At 33.9% G+C, this 21,930-nt stretch overlaps 1 protein-coding gene across 1 annotated transcript; it reads left to right on the top strand.

The window, feature by feature from the left end:
• Positions 1 to 445: 445 nt before the first annotated feature.
• Positions 446 to 19,825, top strand: LOC134228709 (IQCJ-SCHIP1 readthrough transcript protein-like). Its single transcript, XM_062710387.1, has 13 exons — positions 446 to 590; positions 4,787 to 4,976; positions 6,025 to 6,063; positions 6,441 to 6,557; positions 8,714 to 8,778; positions 9,298 to 9,378; positions 9,644 to 10,235; positions 10,559 to 10,738; positions 17,051 to 17,185; positions 17,488 to 17,559; positions 18,213 to 18,330; positions 18,958 to 19,051; positions 19,436 to 19,825. Exons 2-13 carry the CDS (start codon positions 4,830 to 4,832, stop codon positions 19,464 to 19,466), a joined length of 1,671 nt encoding a protein of 556 aa, XP_062566371.1. The 5' UTR covers positions 446 to 590; positions 4,787 to 4,829; the 3' UTR covers positions 19,467 to 19,825.
• The last annotated feature ends 2,105 nt before the right edge of the window (positions 19,826 to 21,930 follow it).

Here is a 21,930-nt window from a genome sequence, read left to right on the forward strand (position 1 = left end):
AAAGAAAACCCAACTGAGAAGGTCATAAATATATGGGGTGGGGTGAGGTGCTGTCCCAAAGCACCTGTACTTGGTGAGTAGGAGAGGGGGCTAAACTTAATAATCACATTATTATTTTCCGATTGTTTATCATTGCAGGATTTAACCTTACTAGTCATACTTGAAAAAGTGAAGGGGGTGACCTGCCTTCCCCCCAAAATTTATTGTTTTGCACTTCTTTTGTTTGTTTGTTTTTTGTTTTATTTTTTTAGGGGGGGTGTTGTTGCATAAATATCATATTCTAGCGGAGATATATATGTATTTGAAATGTTTTATTCTTTTTAAAACAATTCAGAAGGATGTATTTCAATGTGCAGTTTTTTAAGGTATAGTTTATTTTGCAAATTTTAACAATTTTTCCAAACAGAATGATTTATTTAGGTCGGGATCGATATTCTCAATTTTATTAGACTACTAATTGCCAGAGAAATTGGGATTGGAATATTGGAGGCTGAGGGGAGACTCGAGGCAGAACCTCATCTTCGTTTTAGTCGTAACTCAAACTTTACATCGGGAAAACATTCGCGTATTTCTATGTGAAACAGGAATATGTAAGTACTTTACATTGAAATGAATGAACAATTGAGTGTTTTTGCTGGGATGGTCTGGCATGACAAAAGAAAAGTTGCAACAATCTCTGTTTGTTCGCAATATTATGTCACTACAACCCTACTGCCAAGTCTTACTGTTGAACTTTTAATGTTGGATAAGGATAAAACAACATTTTTGGCATTATTTGTTTGTCTAATAGATAAATCTAGCCTGTGTTGCCTAAGGCTAATGTTAAATTTATAAACAGTCTTACAGCAAGTAGAAAAATAAAAAGTGGAAGTTACAAAACAATCCTAGAAATATTGAAGGGAATATTACATGGTTTAAAATTGTTATTAAGACATGAAGATATAAAATAAACAGTATTTATTACATTTCTAATGGTGAAATACATATGTATTATTATAATAGCTAGTAACTTGATCCAAAGGGTTGTATCACATCGAGTTGGGTACAAGTCAAAACGGCACCTGGTGAAAACGGCACGTAGGAAATATGCAAAACGGCACTTGAGAGTAGTCAAAACGGCACTTCAGAAAAGTCAGAACGGTACTTTTTTTATTTTGAGAATTTGATATTGTTTATACAGAAAATGGATCTTAATGTTACATTTATAGTAATAAATGTGTATATTATTATTGATAAAAAGTTTAAAAAATATTTTAGGAAAAAAATTAAACTGATTCATTTGAAAATTATTATACTTTTGTACAGGGGTTAGATTTTTAAAATGTATTTATATTTTAAATCATATATATTTATTTACTACAAAAGAGATCAAATCCCAATTATATTATTATGATCCTTTGAAATTGAAAAATTTATAGTGTTGCAAATATGTATACTACTCTGTTTTGGGGGTTGCCAGTCACAGTTGACTAATTAGAAGCCAGTTAGAGTATGTTTACTAAGAATACACTTGTAGGTTTAGGAAACAAAAGACCATTTCACACCTCCCCTTCAATAATCTGTTGATCATCAATTTGCAATCATATACAGCTACTATTGTGTATTTCTCGACAAAATGTCAAATGGATTGTACACAAGTTAGAAAAACTTAGATAATCCTCTCGCAACTGTACATAAAATATGAGTAGCCATACAACATTTAATAATATAATAAACATGTACATACAAGAACAAAACATTTGTTTTTTTATAATGAAGATATACAATGTTGATATTGTTAAAATAATTTCTACAGAATTAGATAGAAATGTGAGATAAAGTGACTCTTACTGTAAATTTTTTTTTTTTTAAATCATTTACACCATTTCTTTTTTCATATTATGAATACTACACTACAAATATAATTATTCTAAATCCCACATATTGTTGTGTTATAGCTTAAAAATACTACCTTTAAAAATAGATTGAAAATAAAGCAAAATTGAAGCCACAAAAAATTCTAAAGTCAATAAATTAAATTTTGACTTAAAAAGAACTTATGTGAAATATATATCATAACACTATTATATACTTTTTTCTCTAAGTGCCGTTTTAACCAAGTGCCGTTTTCGCTAAGTGCTGTTTTAACCAAGTGCCGTTTTGCATATTCCAGGTGCCGTTTTCACCAGGTGCCATTTTCACTTGGTGTCGTTCTAACCATAATTCATCGAGTTGACAGAAAAATAACGTCATGTTTCTGTGTACTACGACATCAGTTTCAGAGAGTGGTGATATGGATTCAGAAAACCACAGTGTGGTGATCCAGAAAGTCGGATCACGATTGACGTAACGTGATAGCTTAAAATCAACAGTAAAATTAAGTGATACCATTAGGTATATAATAAAATGATTTATTCTAGGTCTTTGCAATAATATTGATAATCTGATATAATGCAGTTTGTTAACAAAAAATTGTACATGTATTGTGATCCTTTTTTCAGTACAAATATAGCTGGCAAATTACTTAAGCATGGGATTGCTTAAAGGTACTTGGACACAGATTTGAAGTTATTATTTTCTCAATAATATTATGACTTATATATTTTAATAGCATTTCACACAAAAATTAATTAAAAATCTTATTTCATTGTAAAGATATTAAAATTTCAAATTTTTATGCGGGTTTGATTTACACATCCTTGCACTTTTACAAACTAATTCTATTCTTAATCCTTAGGAAAAGTGGTAATCTAGTTGTGTATAAATGAAAAATATTTATACTATAATCCAGAAAATTCAGAACAGACATGTTCGTAAGCAAAATAAACATACAATATATTGTCAGTCCATGCAGTTGTGGTAAGCAGACTGTGATGAATTAGAACGCACCGGTGAATTGTAAACATAAACAAAAGCAGAACTCCTGTCCTGTTTACAAGTGTACATAACACGAGTGTGCTCGATTTGCTAAACCCAGCTGAAACCTATCTGAAAATTTGTACACTTATTATTCACCATATGAAGGTGTGCACCTGGAATTTTCAACTTTATTTGTCCATTTTTCTGCATTTTACAGGTTTTATTTTTTTATTTTAATTGACTTGTTCATTTTGGGCTCTTGTATAAGGTTTGAGACATAGAATCTAGAATATCTGTACAAAATGTGAACTACAGCTTAAAACAACTCATTAAAACTAAAAAAAGAAACATTATCAAGTGTTTAAAACATTTTTTACATTACACAGAAGATAATGTAAATTCATTTGTCTCTTGGGAATAATGACTGGACATGCATCCAGTTAAAGATAAATTAATGAGTTTGGTGTTGGAAGTTGTTAAGGCACATCTCTTAGCAAGCGTGTGTGTTATCTTATCTCCAGGGAATAAGGCACAAGAATTAAAGATCTCTCTTCTCTTATTCTCTTAATTGTAATTTATTGTCTGTCAAAGCACTTCATTACTGGATGACTAGCTCTTTATTTTCAAAATGAATTTGATATATCAAGATTAATTTGATTTTGTATAATGATTTTTTTTTTCAACAATCAGTTTGCAGAGTGTCATGACACATACATGTAATTGCAATATATTTCTTTAATCAGAAAAAAAAATGTTACAATGGATTATATTTCACTGCAAATTTTTGTAAGTAAATAGTGAACACCTCTAGATCCATAAAGTATTTTTGAATTGGCACCTTCTCTGAAAAACCCAGCGGGGGGTATTTGTCCCTATTGGACAGTTCTAGTTTTTTTTTTTTTTACAGGTACAAATTAACTATATATTGTAAGAGCTTGTTTGGCCTACTTAAGAATATTAAAAAAAATTGGGTATTTCATCTACAAGAGAGAAGGCAATTCTGGAAACTGTACTGATTGATCTGACAAAAAGTAGTCCTATTCTACACTGGACTCAACTAGTAAACAAGTATTTTAAGGACTTAATATGCATGAAACAGCAAAAAGATATTGAATCACAGCAAAAAATTGAGATTCAGATTAATTTTTTAAAATGTCATTTTGCAGTGCAAATTCATTGAGTGGCAATGGCATATCATTGAATATGGCAGTGATGAGTGTAATTTCATTGAGTGGCAATGGTATATCATTGAATATGGCAGTGTAATTTCATTGAGTGGCAGTGATATTTCTTTGTTAGAATGGCAATGTGATCTAAAGAATTGCAATATAATCTTTTTGTGTGGTTGATTTGTCTAATTGAATGGCAACGTAATTGACAATGTGTTGAATTGCAGCTAAAGTTCATGGAATGGCAGTGTAAATGTAATGACCATTATTGTTTTTTAATTTTTGATAAAATTTCTTGCTTCAAGAACTTTATAGAGTGCTGTGTCATTAAATTTCAGTGATTGATAGTGTAATCTCATTGAGTGGCAGTGTTATTTTATTGAATGAAGATGTAATTTCAGTGTAATTTTATTGAATTGCAGTGTTTCTAATTAATTGGCTATATAATTTCATTGAAAAGTTCATGCAGTCATCATTATATGAAACACATACAGAGATTACATACACTGGCTTGTTTATTCAGATGTACAGTATTTGTGCCTAATTTGTAGTACATGAAAGTGCTTGACAGCAGGATCTAGGTCATGTTATGAAAACATAAATTCTCTTATTTTTTGCAGCAGGAATAGCTGGCCTGTCAATCAGATTGGAATTATTGGGAATGATCTCAAACCAGTGCACTTCATGGCTAAATAGTTTTATCTATAACGTAGTAATAAATATACAGTTAAACGTAGCAAATATTGCAATAAAATTTACATTAATTTTTCCTATTTCAGGTCTTAAAGAATATTTCAGAGCTTATGAAAGTGATGTGTGATAATGGAAACCTCTCCAAAACAGCCAGATGATGCTCGGGATTTCCTCTCCCAGTTAATGAATGCAGAGGAAAAATGTTCAACTCTGGCGGATATAGACCCCAATAAAATTCGCAATGATCGGCATGAGAGAAATTTACAAACAATGATGGTAAGTTACTTTGATTCGTTTTTAGGAGAAACATGATCAATATCTCTAATGCATAGAAAGTATTAAAGAGTGCTGGGTGGTTTGCATCACATTGTATTTCATCATGTTCATATCAGATACATTTTGTTATGCCCCCCTTTGAAGAAGCTTTGCTGCTGTTTGTTGGTTGGTCTGTCGGTCCACTTAGTTTCTGTTCATTTTCTTCACAACCATTGCACGTGCTGAAATGAAATTTGGTATACAGATTTATCAGATTAATATCTAGACCAAGTTTTGTTTTGGGTACAATCGCGCCATATTTTACAGAAATATGCCCCTTGGACTTAGAAAATTTCTAATTATTTGCAGTTTCCATTCATTTTCCTCGCAGAGGTTGCACCTACTGAAGTGTAATTTGGTTTACACATTTATCAGATTAATATCTAGGTCTTACTAAAGATCAGTTTTGGGTACAGTTGTGCATTTTGGACAGAGTTATGCCTCTTGGACTTGCAGTTTCCGTTCATTTTCTTGGCAACTGTTGCACAAACTGAAATGAAATTTAGTTTACAGATTTATCAGACAAATATCTAGGTCAAGTTCTGTTTTGGGTATGATTGTGCCATTTTGGAGAGAGTTATGCCCTTTGGACTTGGGAAAAATTCCAATTTAGGGGAGGGGAGCATAACACAGGTACTTGTGGACAGGACCCCCCCCCCACCCCCCCCCCACCCCCCGGAGTGCATACCTTCTCCCTTATAATGTATAAAGGGGTATTTTTTTTTTGTGGAGCGATTGTTTTAGGGTTTTAACGATTTTTTCATATTGTACACATGATGAGTAAGTGTAATAAATATAATTTTTGAAAAAAATGTCCAATAAGCCCCGGGGTTGAATATCGGGGGTTTGGGGGGTCCTGTCCACAAGTACCTGTGGAGCATAAGTATTTTACAAACATCTCTTGTTTTTTTAGACTTTGAGAAGCATTTCTTTTCCTAGCTTCCTTAAATGGTTTCTGTGCAGTTTACAGTGGTATTAATCTATGTTGATATATTATTCTTTATTATAGGCTGCTGATTCTGAAATTGCTAAGAAGATGTTTCCACAAGTAAGAGTATATTGACTTGATAAACTAGTGAAGTAAAACACAGCTATAATGAATGTTTTTAATGTATTCATCCTTTAACAAAGTGATTTTTCTTCATAATAATTCAAGACATGAATTTATCAGGTAAACTGAATTATTAATGAAATACTGCTAGGGCTAGCCACTACTCATGAAGAGGAGATCTAAGTTAATTTAACTGGTTTAGGAAAATGAGACACAAAATATAATGTTTTAAGATATTCTCAAGAATAGAATTAAAGGTGTGTTGCAATTTCAATTCATTAATAAGTATAAGCATTTTACAAAGAAAAATCTTTGTAGATGTTTCAGGTGAGCATTGTGGACCATGGGCCTAATGTTTTGTTTTTTTATTTTAGGATTTTTGTAAACCCAATAGTCAGACAGAAAAAGCTGCTGTAACAATACAGAAGTATGCCCGAGGTTATCTGGGAAGGAAGAAATATGTGGAATTACTGTGTGATCAATTTGAGAAAGTAAGACTTCAACTATAAAATTCTTTTGTTATTGTAAATGTTTATTTCATAGTATTTTTTCTATGTGTATGGTTCCCTGTACAATAAACAAATCAGACCACAAAAGGGGGTCATTTACTTACGAATAATATATAGGACATGTCTTTAATTAAAAGTCTTTTTCATGAGAACAGCAAAGCCATGATAAGTCATTTTATGATAGAAGTATAGACGTGTTCTGATTGTTGTTTCTATATTAAAGTCTATGATTTCAATATTATCACTTGAACTATATTGAGTCCTAAATCAATGTTATCTTCCATATACTTTTTATGATTTTTATACGCCCGTCTTAAGACGGGACGTATTCTGTTATAGGCTTCGTGTCCGTCCGTCTGTCCGTCTGTTAGCTTTTCTTGTGTCCGGCTCATAACTTTAATACTATAAGGCCTAGAGTTATCAAACTTTGTCAGCTGATACATCTTGGGTAGAGGGTGTGTCGCGCACAAAAAGTAGGTCGCTCTGACCTATGATTAAAAAGTTATAGCCAAATATGGAAAAATCCTGTCCGGTCCATAACTAGAAAACTGTTAGACTTAGAATCATTAAACTTGGCCAGTTTATGCATCTTAGGTAGAAGGTGTGTCGCGACCTATTTCAAGGTCACTGTGACCTTTAATTTAAGTGAAATTTAAAAAAAAATGTGTATTTTTTTTCTTTTCATTAACACACTCCAACAAATGTAAGAGTATTGCACTATCCTTATTAAAAAAATGTTAAATCAAGAAAATACTTTTTTTTTTAGCATATTCTTGACAGCAATCTATAATAAATATAATGTGTGTTAGAGAAATTCCACCACTCCCATGAGTGTAGTTATCAAGCACTGGTCAAGAAGAATTTTGATAACAGAAGATTGCACGTCAAATTAGAGAGATAAATTAATGAGTTTAATGTGAGGAGTAGCTGGTAGAGCATCAGTGCTATCTATATCCCCCTGGGCATTGGGCAAATGTGGTTAGCCTGTTGGATTAAAAATAGCTCTTGTTGGCTAGCCCAAGTTTTAAAATGAATCTGATGAAAAGTAATTAAAATTAATTTTTGATATTGCATATTAAGCTATTTTGATATTACATAATATTATGCATTTAAAAACTAATTTTATGGGATGGGGGTGGAATCAGCATGTCCATACAAATTGCATATTAAAACCTGTTTGACATTAAATCTAAAAAATCATTGATGTTTTAGATGTTTTAAAATTGTTTTATGGTAGATAGTGCAGATCCAATAATCTATTAGGAGTAATGAGTAGACAAGCATCCAGTTAAAGATTAATTAATGTGTTCAATGTAGGAAGGCTAGGCCTCTCAATCATTTCTTCAGAGCATCGGCTTATCTGTATCCTTTGGGAATTAGACAGAAGAACTGCTGGTCAGTTTATATTTGACGGCCAGCCTTTTATTTTCAAAATTAATTAGGTATAGATTAAGTTGTTAAGACTAATTTGATATATTTTAATATGATGGGCATTTGGCAAGGTCTAACACAACCAGTATAGAAATCTATGAATGATACAATATTTGTTATAATCAGAGCCTACACCACAGGAGATGGATAAACAAATACTAGTATTTTAAGGAGTGGAAAAATCCTGGAAAATCTTAAAATCAAGGTTGACATCAGATTTTCTTGCACTTTAAACTGTTTAAGATAATTGTAATTTTTTGACGGGCGTATCATGCTGTGGCGTGGCACTTTATTTTAAAAAGTTATTTTCCATGTATGATTTGAAATATGTCTTGACCCCGCATCAATTTGTTGTCTACTCTAACTCCTTAAAAAGCTTCCTTCATTCATTGAATAAACTTGAATCAGCACTATACAAAAACGGTTATATATATATGTATATTGTAACCCTTCTGTTTTTTGAAAAGATAATGATTATACTAAAAGTCTCCTGGGCTTTTGCTTTAGTTAAACTAAAATGAAATTAGGCAAAAGAAAGAGGAGATAAAAAAAACTAAAAGGAATTCAGCCCCCCTCTCCCCCCCCCCCCCCCAAAAAAAAATAGGAGAGAAAAAATGTGGAAGTGAAAAATGTTTCCAATGTATGTTTGCCAATGAGAAGCAGGATAATGATTACAGGTATATTGATATGTTTGAATCCTGTTGTAGGATCAGTCTATAATGCAGCTTAAAATCAAGGAACAGGTTGAAGAAGGAGAGCTCCTAGTAGAAAAGTAAGGGAGGTTACATTCTTTGTTTTGAATATTTAAATCACAAAGATAAGCCATCACAAAGTAATACATGACACAATATTCACTGAGGAGATGTTGATTGAGCTTTCTAAAATTGATAAATAAACAAACAAAGCTGACCTGGACTAATGGTTTAGGTGAGTTTTTCAGATCACAGTGTGTAGTTTCTGTCTGTCTGTCTTTCTGTTAATACTTCTGTAAACTTTTCATATTTTGACCTTTTTCCAGAACCACTAAGCGAAATTCTAACAACTGCTACAAAGCATCTTTGTGTGAAGGGCATTGTGAATGGCCTCACCATTTTAAAGGGAAAATAATTACAAAAAAGTGAATTCTTTAAGTGAATAAAAAGAAAAAAAATACTTTAAAATCTTTTTTTTCCATTGTGGCTCAAGTGAGTATTTTGGCCTGCAGACAACTTGTTTTTATCATGTCACATGATTTAAAAGTACTTTTAACAAATAAAAATGATATGAAGTAATTTTTAAAAAATCCTTGCAGTCATCGTCTTGAAGTTCTGTTGGATGATAATCGGACAAGAAGACGAAATAAATCCAGACATTATATAAACGATATAATAACGTGAGTATAAACCCAGACAGTATATAAACGATATAATAACGTGAGTATATAAGCGTATATAAACTTTAAATTAAAGCCAGTACATGTATAAAATAAATCAAGACAGTTGTAAAATTCAGGTATAATGGCAAAAGTAAAATGTAAAAATAAAAAGACAGTTAAGAATTTTGCTGGGGATCCCATTTATCATCACTATATCTATTATTTCACTACATAGGTGTACATACTGAACTCATGACTGTTTATATTAATATTTATCATCTAGTATACAGCGAGCATGGCGTTCATATCTAAGAAGAAAAAACAGAGATCATGAAGATGACACCAAGAAGGATAACTCCACAGAAAAAAGTAAGCGCCCTCTACTGGAGGCTGTCCTACAAACGCATACAGAGGAGAGTGACTCCATGTCGTCCTCTTACTCTGAGGTGTCTGTAGCCGACAGCAGACAGGACGGACCCGTGGAAAACGGGAGGACTGAAAATAATCAGAATATCGTACAACACCCTGGGGAGAGTGAGGAGGACTTTAACCGACGTCGACGTAAAGTGAATTACCTCAGTCTGGCTCAGGAGTTTGCGGAGCTCCAGAGAACAAACTCGGACTTCGTGGCTCCTGAGAACGGTCACATTGAAGGAGTGTCTGGTGGTGGTCAAAATGTCTGTGATGGAAACTCAGGTCCTGAAGGTTCTAAAAATAAAGCACAGTCAAATCAGGAAGTGAAATCTAGGTCAGGTGGTCATTCAGGGGAGACTGAGGATTTTGAAGTGTATAACATGGATAGTGGACTACCATCTTTTGACTGGGAAGATTTAGAACAGAAACTACAACAAGCTACACAGACCAGTAACAAACAGGTAGGTAGTAGTTTATGATCCAGTAAATTACATATTCAAATATGATCAGTTATTTATTGCTGTGTGAAGTGTACTTTGTAATTCCTTTCACTTTTCTTTGAAGGGACATTAAACGTAGTTTAGGAATTCTTTTGGAAGTGAATTTGTTTTATTAATAACATGAATATTAAGAACAAAAATATATATTGTCAGTTTATTTATTTATTATAAGATCATTATGATTTTATGAATATTGTCATGATATTTAGTTATTTTAAGAAAAACCAATTCATTATTTAGGAAATTAAATCCACTCTTGTCTAATTTTTTTAACATGTTTAAAGGCACAAAGAAATGATAGAGAAGAAATCCGCAAGAAATTAGCCATGGATGTTGCAGTTGATGATGATTGTAACAGTCCGAAATTTTACAAGAAACCCTCAGTAACGAAGTCTTCTAATTCAAACCTACAAATCTGCTTCATGAATGAGGAACAGGAAGTGGCCAATCCTCCGTCTCAGCAGGTAACTCACTTTGTATGAGATTTAATTTACTCTTTAAAGACTGTGATAACTTTTGGAAATTGGAATCATGATGATTTTGGAATATCCACAGAAGGTAAATTCTTTGTATGTAGGAATTTCCATATAGGATTTGTCCAAATAGGTTAGTCCGAGCAAGATAACTTATTCAGTTTCTGTACATAACGTTTGTAAGGTATGCATCATAAAATGTGGAGGATATCTTTTTTAAAAACTCAGATCCTTCATAAATCTATCCACAATATTTTAAAAACTAGATGCTGTCATGAGACAGTAATACCCGCACTAAGGTGTTTGCCTCTAAATGCACACTTCTTCATATTGGGCTTTACCAGGGAAAAAGTCAATATTTAAACAATAAAATGCTTTCTTTGTTTGTTGTTACTGGAATGAACGGAAGCAGCTGTTGCAGAAAAAATACATAACCCGCTACGCGGGTTATGTAAATTTTTTCTGCAATAGTTGCGACTGTTCATTCCAGTAATAACAAACAAAGAAAGACATTTTATTGTTTATATTTATATCATTTTAAGTAGGATTAAAAATATTAATTATTGTGTTAATGATGCGAACGTCTTTGTACGTTTCATTGATGGAACGGCCACTGATCAAGAAATCTGTACAGGTGATATGAGTAATGTAGTTCATGCAGTGATGAACGCAATGGGTTTTCTTAAGAAATAAAGAAGAAAATATTCAGTGGATGTAAATATAATTCAATAATTTACATAATACATGTATTCTTCAAATTGAGCATAATATGCTCAGGTGACCATGTAGCTGCAGATCTGCAGTGTTATGGCTTTATATATTTGTCTTTGACCATAACGCTACAGACCCCCATATGCTAAAAAGGTGCAATTTACGGCGCAATATTTTTTGCACACTTTTGGGCAGAATTTCTCCACTTTCTAGCATTAGTCAATCAACTACCTTTCACTCCCTAATTTTAGACACATTCTATCGTCAAAATGTATATTTTGTCCACCTCTCAGCCATTTATAGTCATCTCTACAGGCAATAAACTCGCTTGATGTGAATTTTCAGCAATCTAACAAATAATTTTAATCAAGCGAGTTTATCACGTGTAGAGACGACTATAAAAGGATTGGAGATGGATAAAATATGCATATTAGTTAAATTATGTGCCTAAAATTAGGGAGTGAAGGTTAGTTAATTAATCAATGCTGGAAAGTGGAGAAATTCTCCTCAAAGGAGCGCAAAAAATATTGCGCCGTAAATTGCACCTTTTTTGCATTACGGGATCTGTAGCGTTATGGTCAAAGACAAATATATAAAACCATAACGCTATACAGATCTGCAGCTAGTGATCATGTGACCCATGGGCCTCAATCTTATAGGTATTTCATATTCTAAATTCATTACCAGTCGGAAATTAAACAACGGAATTAAATTAATGATGTAAATTAGGTTTGATAAAGGGGGGGGGGTTTATAAATTTTTGGCACATAATTGGAACTTTTAAAATATATTTTCTCATATAGATTAACAACAAATAATATTATTCAAATTAGTGTAAAGCGTTTTTGATGAATTTTTCAAAATGTGCAAAGTTTATACTTGATTAGGCAGAAACTTCTTGAAAGCTACACAATCAATTTAGTCAACCCCCACCCCTCTCCCATCAACACACACACACAAACACACCTTATTTGCCTGTTTTTGGAAATAGGCCTAGATGGCAAAGTTAAAATAAAACTTCTTTTGTAAATGATAATTTTCAATTTGTTCTTGCACAATACATGTATCTGAACACCTGCATCACATTGGGCTTGCGTCACGTACCCAACTTAAGTGCTAGTTTTACCATTGGCATTATCATTTTAGATTTCGCACGTGCAGTAGGCTACTTGTGTGCATCATTGCATATATGTCAGTAGGAATTAGGCCTATTTCATTTTGTGTTTTAACTGGATTATATTTCATGAAGATGACAGTGCCTAAATAATGATAATCGGTAAGTACAAGTTTTGGTATAGATTTGGGTAAAATAGTCTGAAATGCAAACGGTTAGGTTTAGCATCGGATGACCTTTGATCCTTTAAACTTACAATAGACGAATTTCACATTCTGAAGAGTTATCCCCCGTTATCAACGTCACAAGATCCAGAATTTTTTCTGGGAGGGGGGGGGGGGGGGGGGGTTCCAGACCAGAATTTCCTGGGAAGCAAAAAAAAAAGAAGAAGAAGAAGAAGTTAAGGTTGGGTCTGTTTTCTAGGGTGAAGGGACACTTAGGGCACCCAAAGTCATTTTAATTTCCTCCACTATATATTATAGTCCTGCAAATTCCGGGGGTGGGGGGGGGGGGTTGTTGAGGGGGCGATCTCCCAATCCACTTCCCTGTCCCTGTAATGACAAATGATCATGTGACTCCTAAATAGTAGGAAACTTTTTCCATTTCACTATATATAATTTTGTTTCTTGTGTTATTATGTTATGTAAATTTAAAGGTTATGAACCACTAGAGGTCATCCCCACTCTCCTAATGAGCTGAAATGTTCACAATATGACTGCATTAAATTAAATAAAAGTGCATCAATGATAAGATTACTTGACATTTTATTCATGAATTTGTGTCAACCTATCTTCCTCAAGAATTAGGAATGAAACTCATTCATTCAGAGATGGACCACATTAAACTATTTGTACAAACATTTTTTTTTAATGTAAAAACAAGTAGTAGTTTGCATACATGAACAAACAGGGGTCTGGGAAGGGGTGAGGGGAAGGATCGAGTTAATATTTCTTTACATCTTAATGGTTGAAAACTCCTAAAATGAATGTTGACCTCAAATTTAACTTGTCCTCATTATTTTTCAAGTGGTGATGTCTCCATATGAGTGAAAAATCCCTGAGAGGGATGTTTAACAACAAACAAAATGACATAAAAACACAATATTGATTTGTGTTAAGAAATATGCAGGGGATTTTTTCCATCATAAATCTTCTTCTCAAGAACAGCAAGGGCATTATTGTCCCCCATTTTGGGGAAAGGGAGGGGACATTAAATCTCATTTGTCTGTCAGTCTGTCCAACTTATTTACAGCTAGTATGTGCATCTGTCGCAATAAATTTAACCTTGGTCATAACTTTTGAATAATAAGAGATACATGTAGTGCTTTCATATTTCACATGTACATTACCACAAAACTTTCTAAATATGCTATGATTTTTTAACCGAAGTGAGACCTTGACCTTAAAGTTTTACCTACTTTCCAAAAAATAATATTTTAAATTGATCATTTTGAAAGAGAAAAGAAAGACTTCTCTAAATATATCATGACTTTTGACTCTGTGACCTTGACCTAGAAGTTTAACTTACTTTTCAAAAATATTATATTGTATATAACTTTTGATTCAAAAGAGATAGGACTTTCATATTTGACATGTACATTACCTGTAACAAAATGTTTCAGAGCATGCTATGATTTTTCCCCTTTGACCTAATTTTCAAAAATTGATATATGATAGGGGTGCATATTTGACACACAATCTGCCATAAATTATGGCATCCCATTCACTAAAACACAGAAAGCAGAGGACCACAATTCTTTGAATTTGCTTGTATAATCTTGATAGATGGAAACATCCTCATATAATGTAGATTCAAGTTCAAATTTTATGCCACACCATGAATAGGAATACATACATGTATAGTTTTTGTCATGTCTGTCCTCCACCCTTCCATCTGTCTTTCCATCGGGCTCAAAGAAACTTTCTAGATATTTTTATCAAAGTTCATATGTTGATGCATACTGATGTAAATATCCAACTGCAGCAATATTTTTTGACTTTGACTTTTCCTTTGACCTTCACTTAACTTTTCTTTAAATTAGTGTTTAGCTTTATTTTAAAGAAACCGTTCAAGTTGTGTAATGAAACTTCACATGATGATACATACTGATGTAAGCTTTACAATGCTTCACTCTTTTTTACCTTGACCATTCCTGTGACCTTGACCTCACTTTTCTAAAATTAATGTCTAGATCAGTTTTGAATAAACAATTCAAGATATATTTATCAAACTTCATATGCTGATACATACTGCTGAGAGATATTAATACATCAACTCATTTTGACCTTGAATTTTCCTTTGACCTTGACCTCACTTTTTAAATTATGTGTTTATCTAAGTTTTAAATAAAACATTAATTATAGTTTTATCAAACTTCATATGCTAATAGTAAATTCATACTGATGTAAGCTTTTCAACTGCATCAACATTTTGGCCCCAACCTTTTCTTTGACCTCTCTTTTTTTTAGAAAAGGTGTTAAGCTCAGTTTCATTAAATCATTCAAGATATTTTTATCAAACATAATATGCTGATATGTATTAGTGAAGCTACTCAACTGCATCAAAAACTTCACCTTGCACATTCCTGTGACCTTGACCTCCATCCTTTTTAATTTGTATTTCGCTTAGTTTTAAAGAAATGATTTAAGACATTTTTAAAACATCATTTTTCGACCCCCATTAGTCCCGGCCCCCCGTGGCAAAATCAACATTCCGAAACCTTACTGCACATCTACATGACACTACCAACCATCTCCCAAAAGATGATTAGCTTACTGTGTAAAATATAAGAGGAGTTCAGGGAAGACAGGGCTTTTTGCATAAAAAAAACGTCATTTTTTGACCCCCTGGGGCAAAATCAAAATTCCGAAACCTTACTGCACATCTACATGACACCACCAACCATCTCCCAAAAGATGATTAGCCTACTGTGTAAAATGTAAGAGGAGTTCAGGGAAGACAGGGCTTTTTGCATAAAAAACATCATTTATCAACCCCCATTTGACCCCCCGAGACAAAATCAAAATTCTGAAACCTTACTGCACATCTACATGACACCACCAACCATCTCCCAAAAGATGATTAGCCTACTGTGTAAAATGTAAGAGTAGTTCAGGGAAGACGGGGCTTTATCCATAAAAAACGTCATTTTTCGACCCCCATTTGACCCCCCCGGGGCAAAATCAAAATTCCGAAACCTTACTGCACATCTACATGACACCACAAACCATCTCCCAAAAGATGATCAGGCTACTGTGTAAAATATAAGAGGTGTTCAGGAAAGACGGGGCTTTTTGCATAAAAAACGTCATTTTTCGACCCCCATTTGACCCCCCGGGGCAAAATCAAAATTCCGAAACCTTACTGCACATCTACATGACACCACAAACCATCTCTCAAAAGATGATTAGCCTAATGTGTAAAATGTAAGAGGAGTTCAGGGAAGACGGGGCTTTTTGCATAAAAAACATCATTTTTCGACCCCCATTTGACCCCCCGGGGCAAAATCAAAATTCCGAAACCTTACTGCACATCTACATGACACTACCAACCATCTCCCAAAAGGTGATTAGGCTACTGTGTAAAATGTAAGAGGAGTTCAGGGAAGACGGGGCTTTTTGCATAAAAAACGTCATTTTTCGACCCCCATTTGACCCACCGGGGCGAAATCAAAATTCCGAAACCTTACTGCACATCTACATGACACCACCAACCATCTCCCAAAAGATGATTAGCCTACTGTGTAAAATGTAAGAGGAGTTCAGGGAAGATGGGGCTTTTTGCATAAAAAACGTCATTTTTCGACCCCCATTTGACCCCCTGGGGCAAAATCAAAATTCCGAAACCTTACTGCACATCTACATGACACCACCAACCATCTCCCAAAAGATGATTAGCTTACTGTGTAAAATGTAAGAGGAGTTCAGGGAAGAAAAGTGTGACAGACGGACGGACGGACGGACGGACGGACATGAGTAACAACAATATACCCGAACTTTCTTTAGAAAGTGCGGGTATAATAAAGTTGACTACATAACTATATTTGTAACCCGTTAATAAATGAACTCCTTAAATATTTTCTACCTAAATATATTGTATCTCCAAATGTATTATGATATTGTGTTGATAACGAAATGCATGTTTGTTTATTTTAACAAATCCTCCCAAGCAATATTAGTGCCATACATGTGTCATAATATATAAAGGATAGTTAACACAGGACACAATTATCAGACTGCTCATATTAACTTCCAGGTCAAGAATATTTTCATTTTTAACAAAATTAAGCCTTCACACTTATATTGTATGTGCATGTATTGAATTGATTTCTCTGAGGCAACTTGTAAGAGATTTATGAAATACCTGTTAAACTGAGAACATGCATATTCTTTTGATGAATTGGGTAGAAGGTATGTAAAATATTTGTCACTTATTGTGAATTTAAATGACTAAATGGCTTCAATTTTGTTTAAATACAGGATTTTGTCTTGCCTAACCTCAATCCTCCAAAGACCCAGAATGGTAAAGAACATGACAAAGAAAAGAAAAAAGATGGAGATTTTTTAGTTCAACAAGCCAAGCTACAGCAAGAGGTCAAAATAGCCCTTGTACAAGTGAGTACATCATCACAACATGTAAATGTGAGACCGGCCAACAAGTGTAAACGTGAAAACTAAATACAGGGATAAATGTCCTTTTCAGTTTAGGGCAAATCATCATAAATGTTTGGGTGGAAAGTATCAGTTCATTTCTTGAGCTTTTTCGAAACTGAAATATTGTTTTAGTTGATATAAATGAAAATGGAAGACTGGAAGTTTCATATTTTTGGATGATCAAAGCATATCAACCAAAGGATGAAATAGTATATCATTGTTATGTACATAATTTGTCATTTTGACATATTTTATTTTCTTAGGCAGGAACTATGGCCCATATGCAATTAGAAGTAGAGAAACAAATCAAAAAGAAATCCCCTAGTGCAGAAAAGGTAAGTGGGTTGTCATAAGAGAATTACCTGGTACTTCTTGTTAATTTTTCAAATTTATCTCGGAATGAAAACATCATCAACAGTTGCTCTGTGTCAAAGCAGACATAAAGCAGTAAAGCCACACGATCTGTCCAGCATACACAGTTCAGTTTTGGTGTACTGATCTAGGATTTACAGCATTGTTACATGAAGTTTTGACCTGTTACCTTGAATATCAACTGAGATTTTCTGATCAAAGTTTGTCATTTATCTGTCTGTGTTAAGATGTCTTTTACAGAATCACTGTGTTACTCTATGACTTTCATTTAGTCTTGATAGCACAAAGGACTTCAAAGAAGGGGGGGGGTGAATTTTGGTTTTATTAAGGAATCAGTTTTGCATAAGAATATACGGAGAGAAAAAATCCAATTCATCTTGAATCAAGATTCAAGATTTTTTCTTCTATCCTAAAATCTTTGAATGAAGAACAATTGGGCCAAGGTGACTCAAATGAATCCCTTGTTTTGAATTTTTCTGTTTTATTGGCTACATCCAGATGAGTGATTCTAACTCCTGGAAGTTGGTACTTACTTTGTACCTACTGACTTAATTACATTTTCTATTTAGAACTGTAGAAACTATTTCTGTTTATTGACCTCTTCTTTCTGCTTCAGGTCAAAGTTTCATTTCTGGAGTCAATTCATCAGAGCAGAGTGGGAAAGCAGGACATGTTTGTGATGAACTTAGGACAGCTTCAAGTCTTAGTGAACGATCTTCACACACAGATTGAAAGTAAGTGAAGGAACATTTAGCCAAATTCAGTCCATTGCCATCATCTCAAAAAGCTTTGTATAATAAAATTCTGAATCCAATAATTTTGTGCAAGTGATTAACTGATTAAGATAAAAACTTCAACACTTGGTGATTCTTGAAGCTTGAGATAAGAACTCGGTGGAATAAACTTTTGAGATATCCTGTGTTAACACCATTAAAAATATACAGAATTGTTCTAAAAGTATCCATGAGAAAATGACAGGCTTAAAATATTCACAATTTTTAAAATATTCAATGTTTTAAAATCCTGATAGTGACCTAACAATTTTTTCAGTCAACATTTGGTCTAAAGATAAATTATTGCAAAGTCATTGTAATAATTCTAGAATTTTGAATTGTTGTGTCAAAATTGTAGATATCATTGTATCATCATCTTATTTGTCTATAGCCTGCCTCATTTTTAAAATTGTTCATATTTAATAGAATAGAACAAATAATTGGGAGATATAAATCCCATTTACAGATAATAATACTATATAAACAAGGAAATTGAAGATAGAAAAGATGAATCACATCACTATTATCCTGAAGTTTAGTTGCTAGAATATCATCGTCTTTCTCAAGTATAAATCTTTTTACAAACAGATTTAAATGAAGAATTAATGAATCTCCTTATGGAGAGGGATGAGTTACACATGAGCCAGGACTCCATGCTCGTGGATATAGAAGACCTTACCAGGTATCTATATTTATGTTGTCTTGTTATGATATGTGAGTTATACAATTAATCCTGAATAGTTTTAGGTCACTTGAGCCAAGTGCTCAACTTTGTCTTCCTGATCAAGAAGTGTCTGGCATGTCCATCTGTCAACTTTTAAGCTCACCTGGAGCCAAATACCAAAAGACAAAAAATTATGTCAGATATTGTGTGCCATGATAACAATACTTTTTTTTTTACTTTAATTGAAAAAAATAACTTATGCAAAATAAAACTATACAAATCTACACTTTTTTGCAAAATCTTGAACATGCAGTATAAACAAAATGCATACACACTATATTTATATAAATATCATATATAAATTTACTCAGGATGCATTTATATAGAATTTTTTATTTGTAGGAGAGCAGAAGAAACAGCAAAAAAGCAATAGGCTCCTCTCCATTGGTTATTGATGTCTCGTCACTGTATGGGTATTACTTGAGGTGTGTCCCAGAGGTTCTCCTACAGACAGTTCCAGTGTATGATGACATTTAACTGCCATGCTCTAAGGGGTCTCCTTCTTAGACAGACTTAATCTGCTGTAATGGTTTAAAAAGCTTGCGTTGTGATACATGTATTACCAATATATAAAGGTGAACTGCTTTACAGTACAGGTTATTGTATAATGTACATGTATTTATTATTTTATATATCATGAAATATGTAATATGCTGGCATGACTGATTTTGCAGGACTGATTTTTGTCCCCAACTTTTGCTAAATATTTTACATTAAAATATTAATTTGGAACCATTCTGTTTGCTTTATTTTTGTAAATTAATTGTAGACTTAAATGCATAAGGATGGGGATTTATCGTAGTGTTGCTCAAGGCATCAGTCTATGACAAAAAAAGCTGGACACAAATCCTTTGATCATACTGGTCACATTGACCTACTTTCTTAATTTTGAAGCTTTCCATTTTCAAATCAGACCAAGTATGAGGTGAAACATTTTAAATATACCATAGAAGTGGAAATTTCAGCGAGACGCAAATTTAGCGATATGTCCTTAAAAATAGGTATTTTATTTTTAGCGAAATGTAATTTTAGCGATTTTAAACAACCTAAAGAAGCTATTACAAATAAACAACTAAAGAAGCTATGACAAATAAAGCACAATCAATTTTTTATAGCGATATTTAATTTTAGCGATCTTGGCACTCTCGTTAATAATGCCAAAATTAAATCCTCACTAAAAATTCTGCTTATACGGTATTCTATTATTCCATGGGTCTCCCTCTCTGTCTCTCCACACTTATTCATTATCAGGTTAGTATAAAGGTCCATGGGTCTCCCTCTCTGTCTCTCCACAAGTATTCATTATCAGGTTAGTATAAAAGTCCATGGGTCTCCCTCTCTGTCTGTCCACACATATTCATTATCAGGTTAGTATAAAGGTCCATGGGTCTCCCTCTCTGTCTCTCCACAAGTATTCATTATCAGGTTAGTATAAAAGTCCATGGGTCTCCCTCTCTGTCTCTCCACACGTTTTCATTATCAGGTTAGTATAAAAGTCCATGGGTCTTTCTCTCTGACTCTCCACACATATTCATTATCAGGTTAGTATAAAGGTCCAAGGGTCTCCCTCTCTGTCTGTCCACACATATTCATTATCAGGTTAGTATAAAAGTCCATGGGTCTCCCTCTCTGTCTGTCCACACATATTCATTATCAGGTTAGTATAAAGGTCCATTGGTCTTTCTCTCTGTCTCTCCACACGTATTCATTATCAGGTTAGTATAAAGGTCCATGGGTCTCCTGTCTCTCCACACGTATTCATTATCAGGTTAGTATAAAGGTCCATGGGTCTCCTGTCTCTCCACACCTATTCATTATCAGGTAAGTATAAAAGTCCATGGGTCTTTCTCTCTGACTCTCCACACATATTCATTATCAGGTTAGTATAAAGGTCCATGGGTCTCCCTCTCTGTCTCTTCACACGTATTCATTATCAGGTTAGTATTAAGGTCAGGGGTCTCCCTCTTTGTCTCTCCACACGTATTCATTATCAGGTTAGTATAAAGGTCCAGGGGTCTCCCTCTTTGTCTCTCCACACGTATTCATTATCAGGTTAGTATAAAGGTCCATGGGTCTCCCTCTCTGTCTCTTCACACTTATTCATTATCAGCTTAGTATAAAGGTCCATGGGTCTCCTGTCTCTCCACACATATTCATTATCAGGTTAGTATAAAGGTCCATGGGTCTCCTGTCTCTCCACACGTATTCATTATCAGGTTAGTATTAAGGTCAGGGGTCTCCCTCTTTGTCTCTCCACACATATTCATTATCAGGTTAGTATAAAGGTCCATGGGTCTCCTGTCTTTCCACACGTATTCATTATCAGGTAAGTACAAAGGTCCATGGGTCTCCTGTCTCTCCACACGTATTCATTATCAGGTTAGTATAAAGGTCCATGGGTCTCCTGTCTCTCCACACGTATTCATTATCAGGTAAGTATAAAGGTCCATGGGTCTCCTGTCTCTCCACACGTATTCATTATCAGGTTAGTATAAAGGTCCATGGGTCTCCTGTCTCTCCACACGTTCATTATCAGGTTAGTATTAAGGTCAGGGGTCTCCCTCTTTGTCTCTCCACACGTACTGGGGTATTCATTATCAGGTTAGTATAAAGGTCCATGGGTCTCCCTCTCTGTCTCTTCACACGTATTCATTATCAGGTTAGTATTAAGGTCAGGGGTCTCACTCTTTGTCTCTCCACACGTATTCATTATCAGGTTAGTATAAAGGTCCATGGGTCTCCTGTCTCTCCACACATATTCATTATCAGGTTAGTATAAAGGTCCATGGGTCTCCTGTCTCTCCACACGTATTCATTATCAGGTTAGTATAAAGGTC

This window comes from Saccostrea cucullata, unplaced genomic scaffold, assembly GCF_032062105.1.
Source record: "Saccostrea cucullata isolate Sc308-1 unplaced genomic scaffold, CSIRO_AGI_Scuc_v1 ctg54, whole genome shotgun sequence".
Taxonomy (NCBI): domain Eukaryota; kingdom Metazoa; phylum Mollusca; class Bivalvia; order Ostreida; family Ostreidae; genus Saccostrea; species Saccostrea cuccullata.

What these genes read in the sequence shown, in the direction of transcription:
- LOC134228709 (XM_062710387.1), top strand. Translation starts at nt 4,830, where the DNA reads ATGGAAACCTCTCCAAAACAGCCAGATGATGCTCGGGATTTCCTCTCC. An exon ending in CTAAGAAGATGTTTCCACAA is followed by an intron (nt 6,064 to 6,440) that starts GTAAGAGTATAT and finishes TTTTTATTTTAG; the next exon opens with GATTTTTGTAAACCCAATAG. An exon ending in GATATAGAAGACCTTACCAG is followed by an intron (nt 19,052 to 19,435) that starts GTATCTATATTT and finishes TTTTATTTGTAG; the next exon opens with GAGAGCAGAAGAAACAGCAA.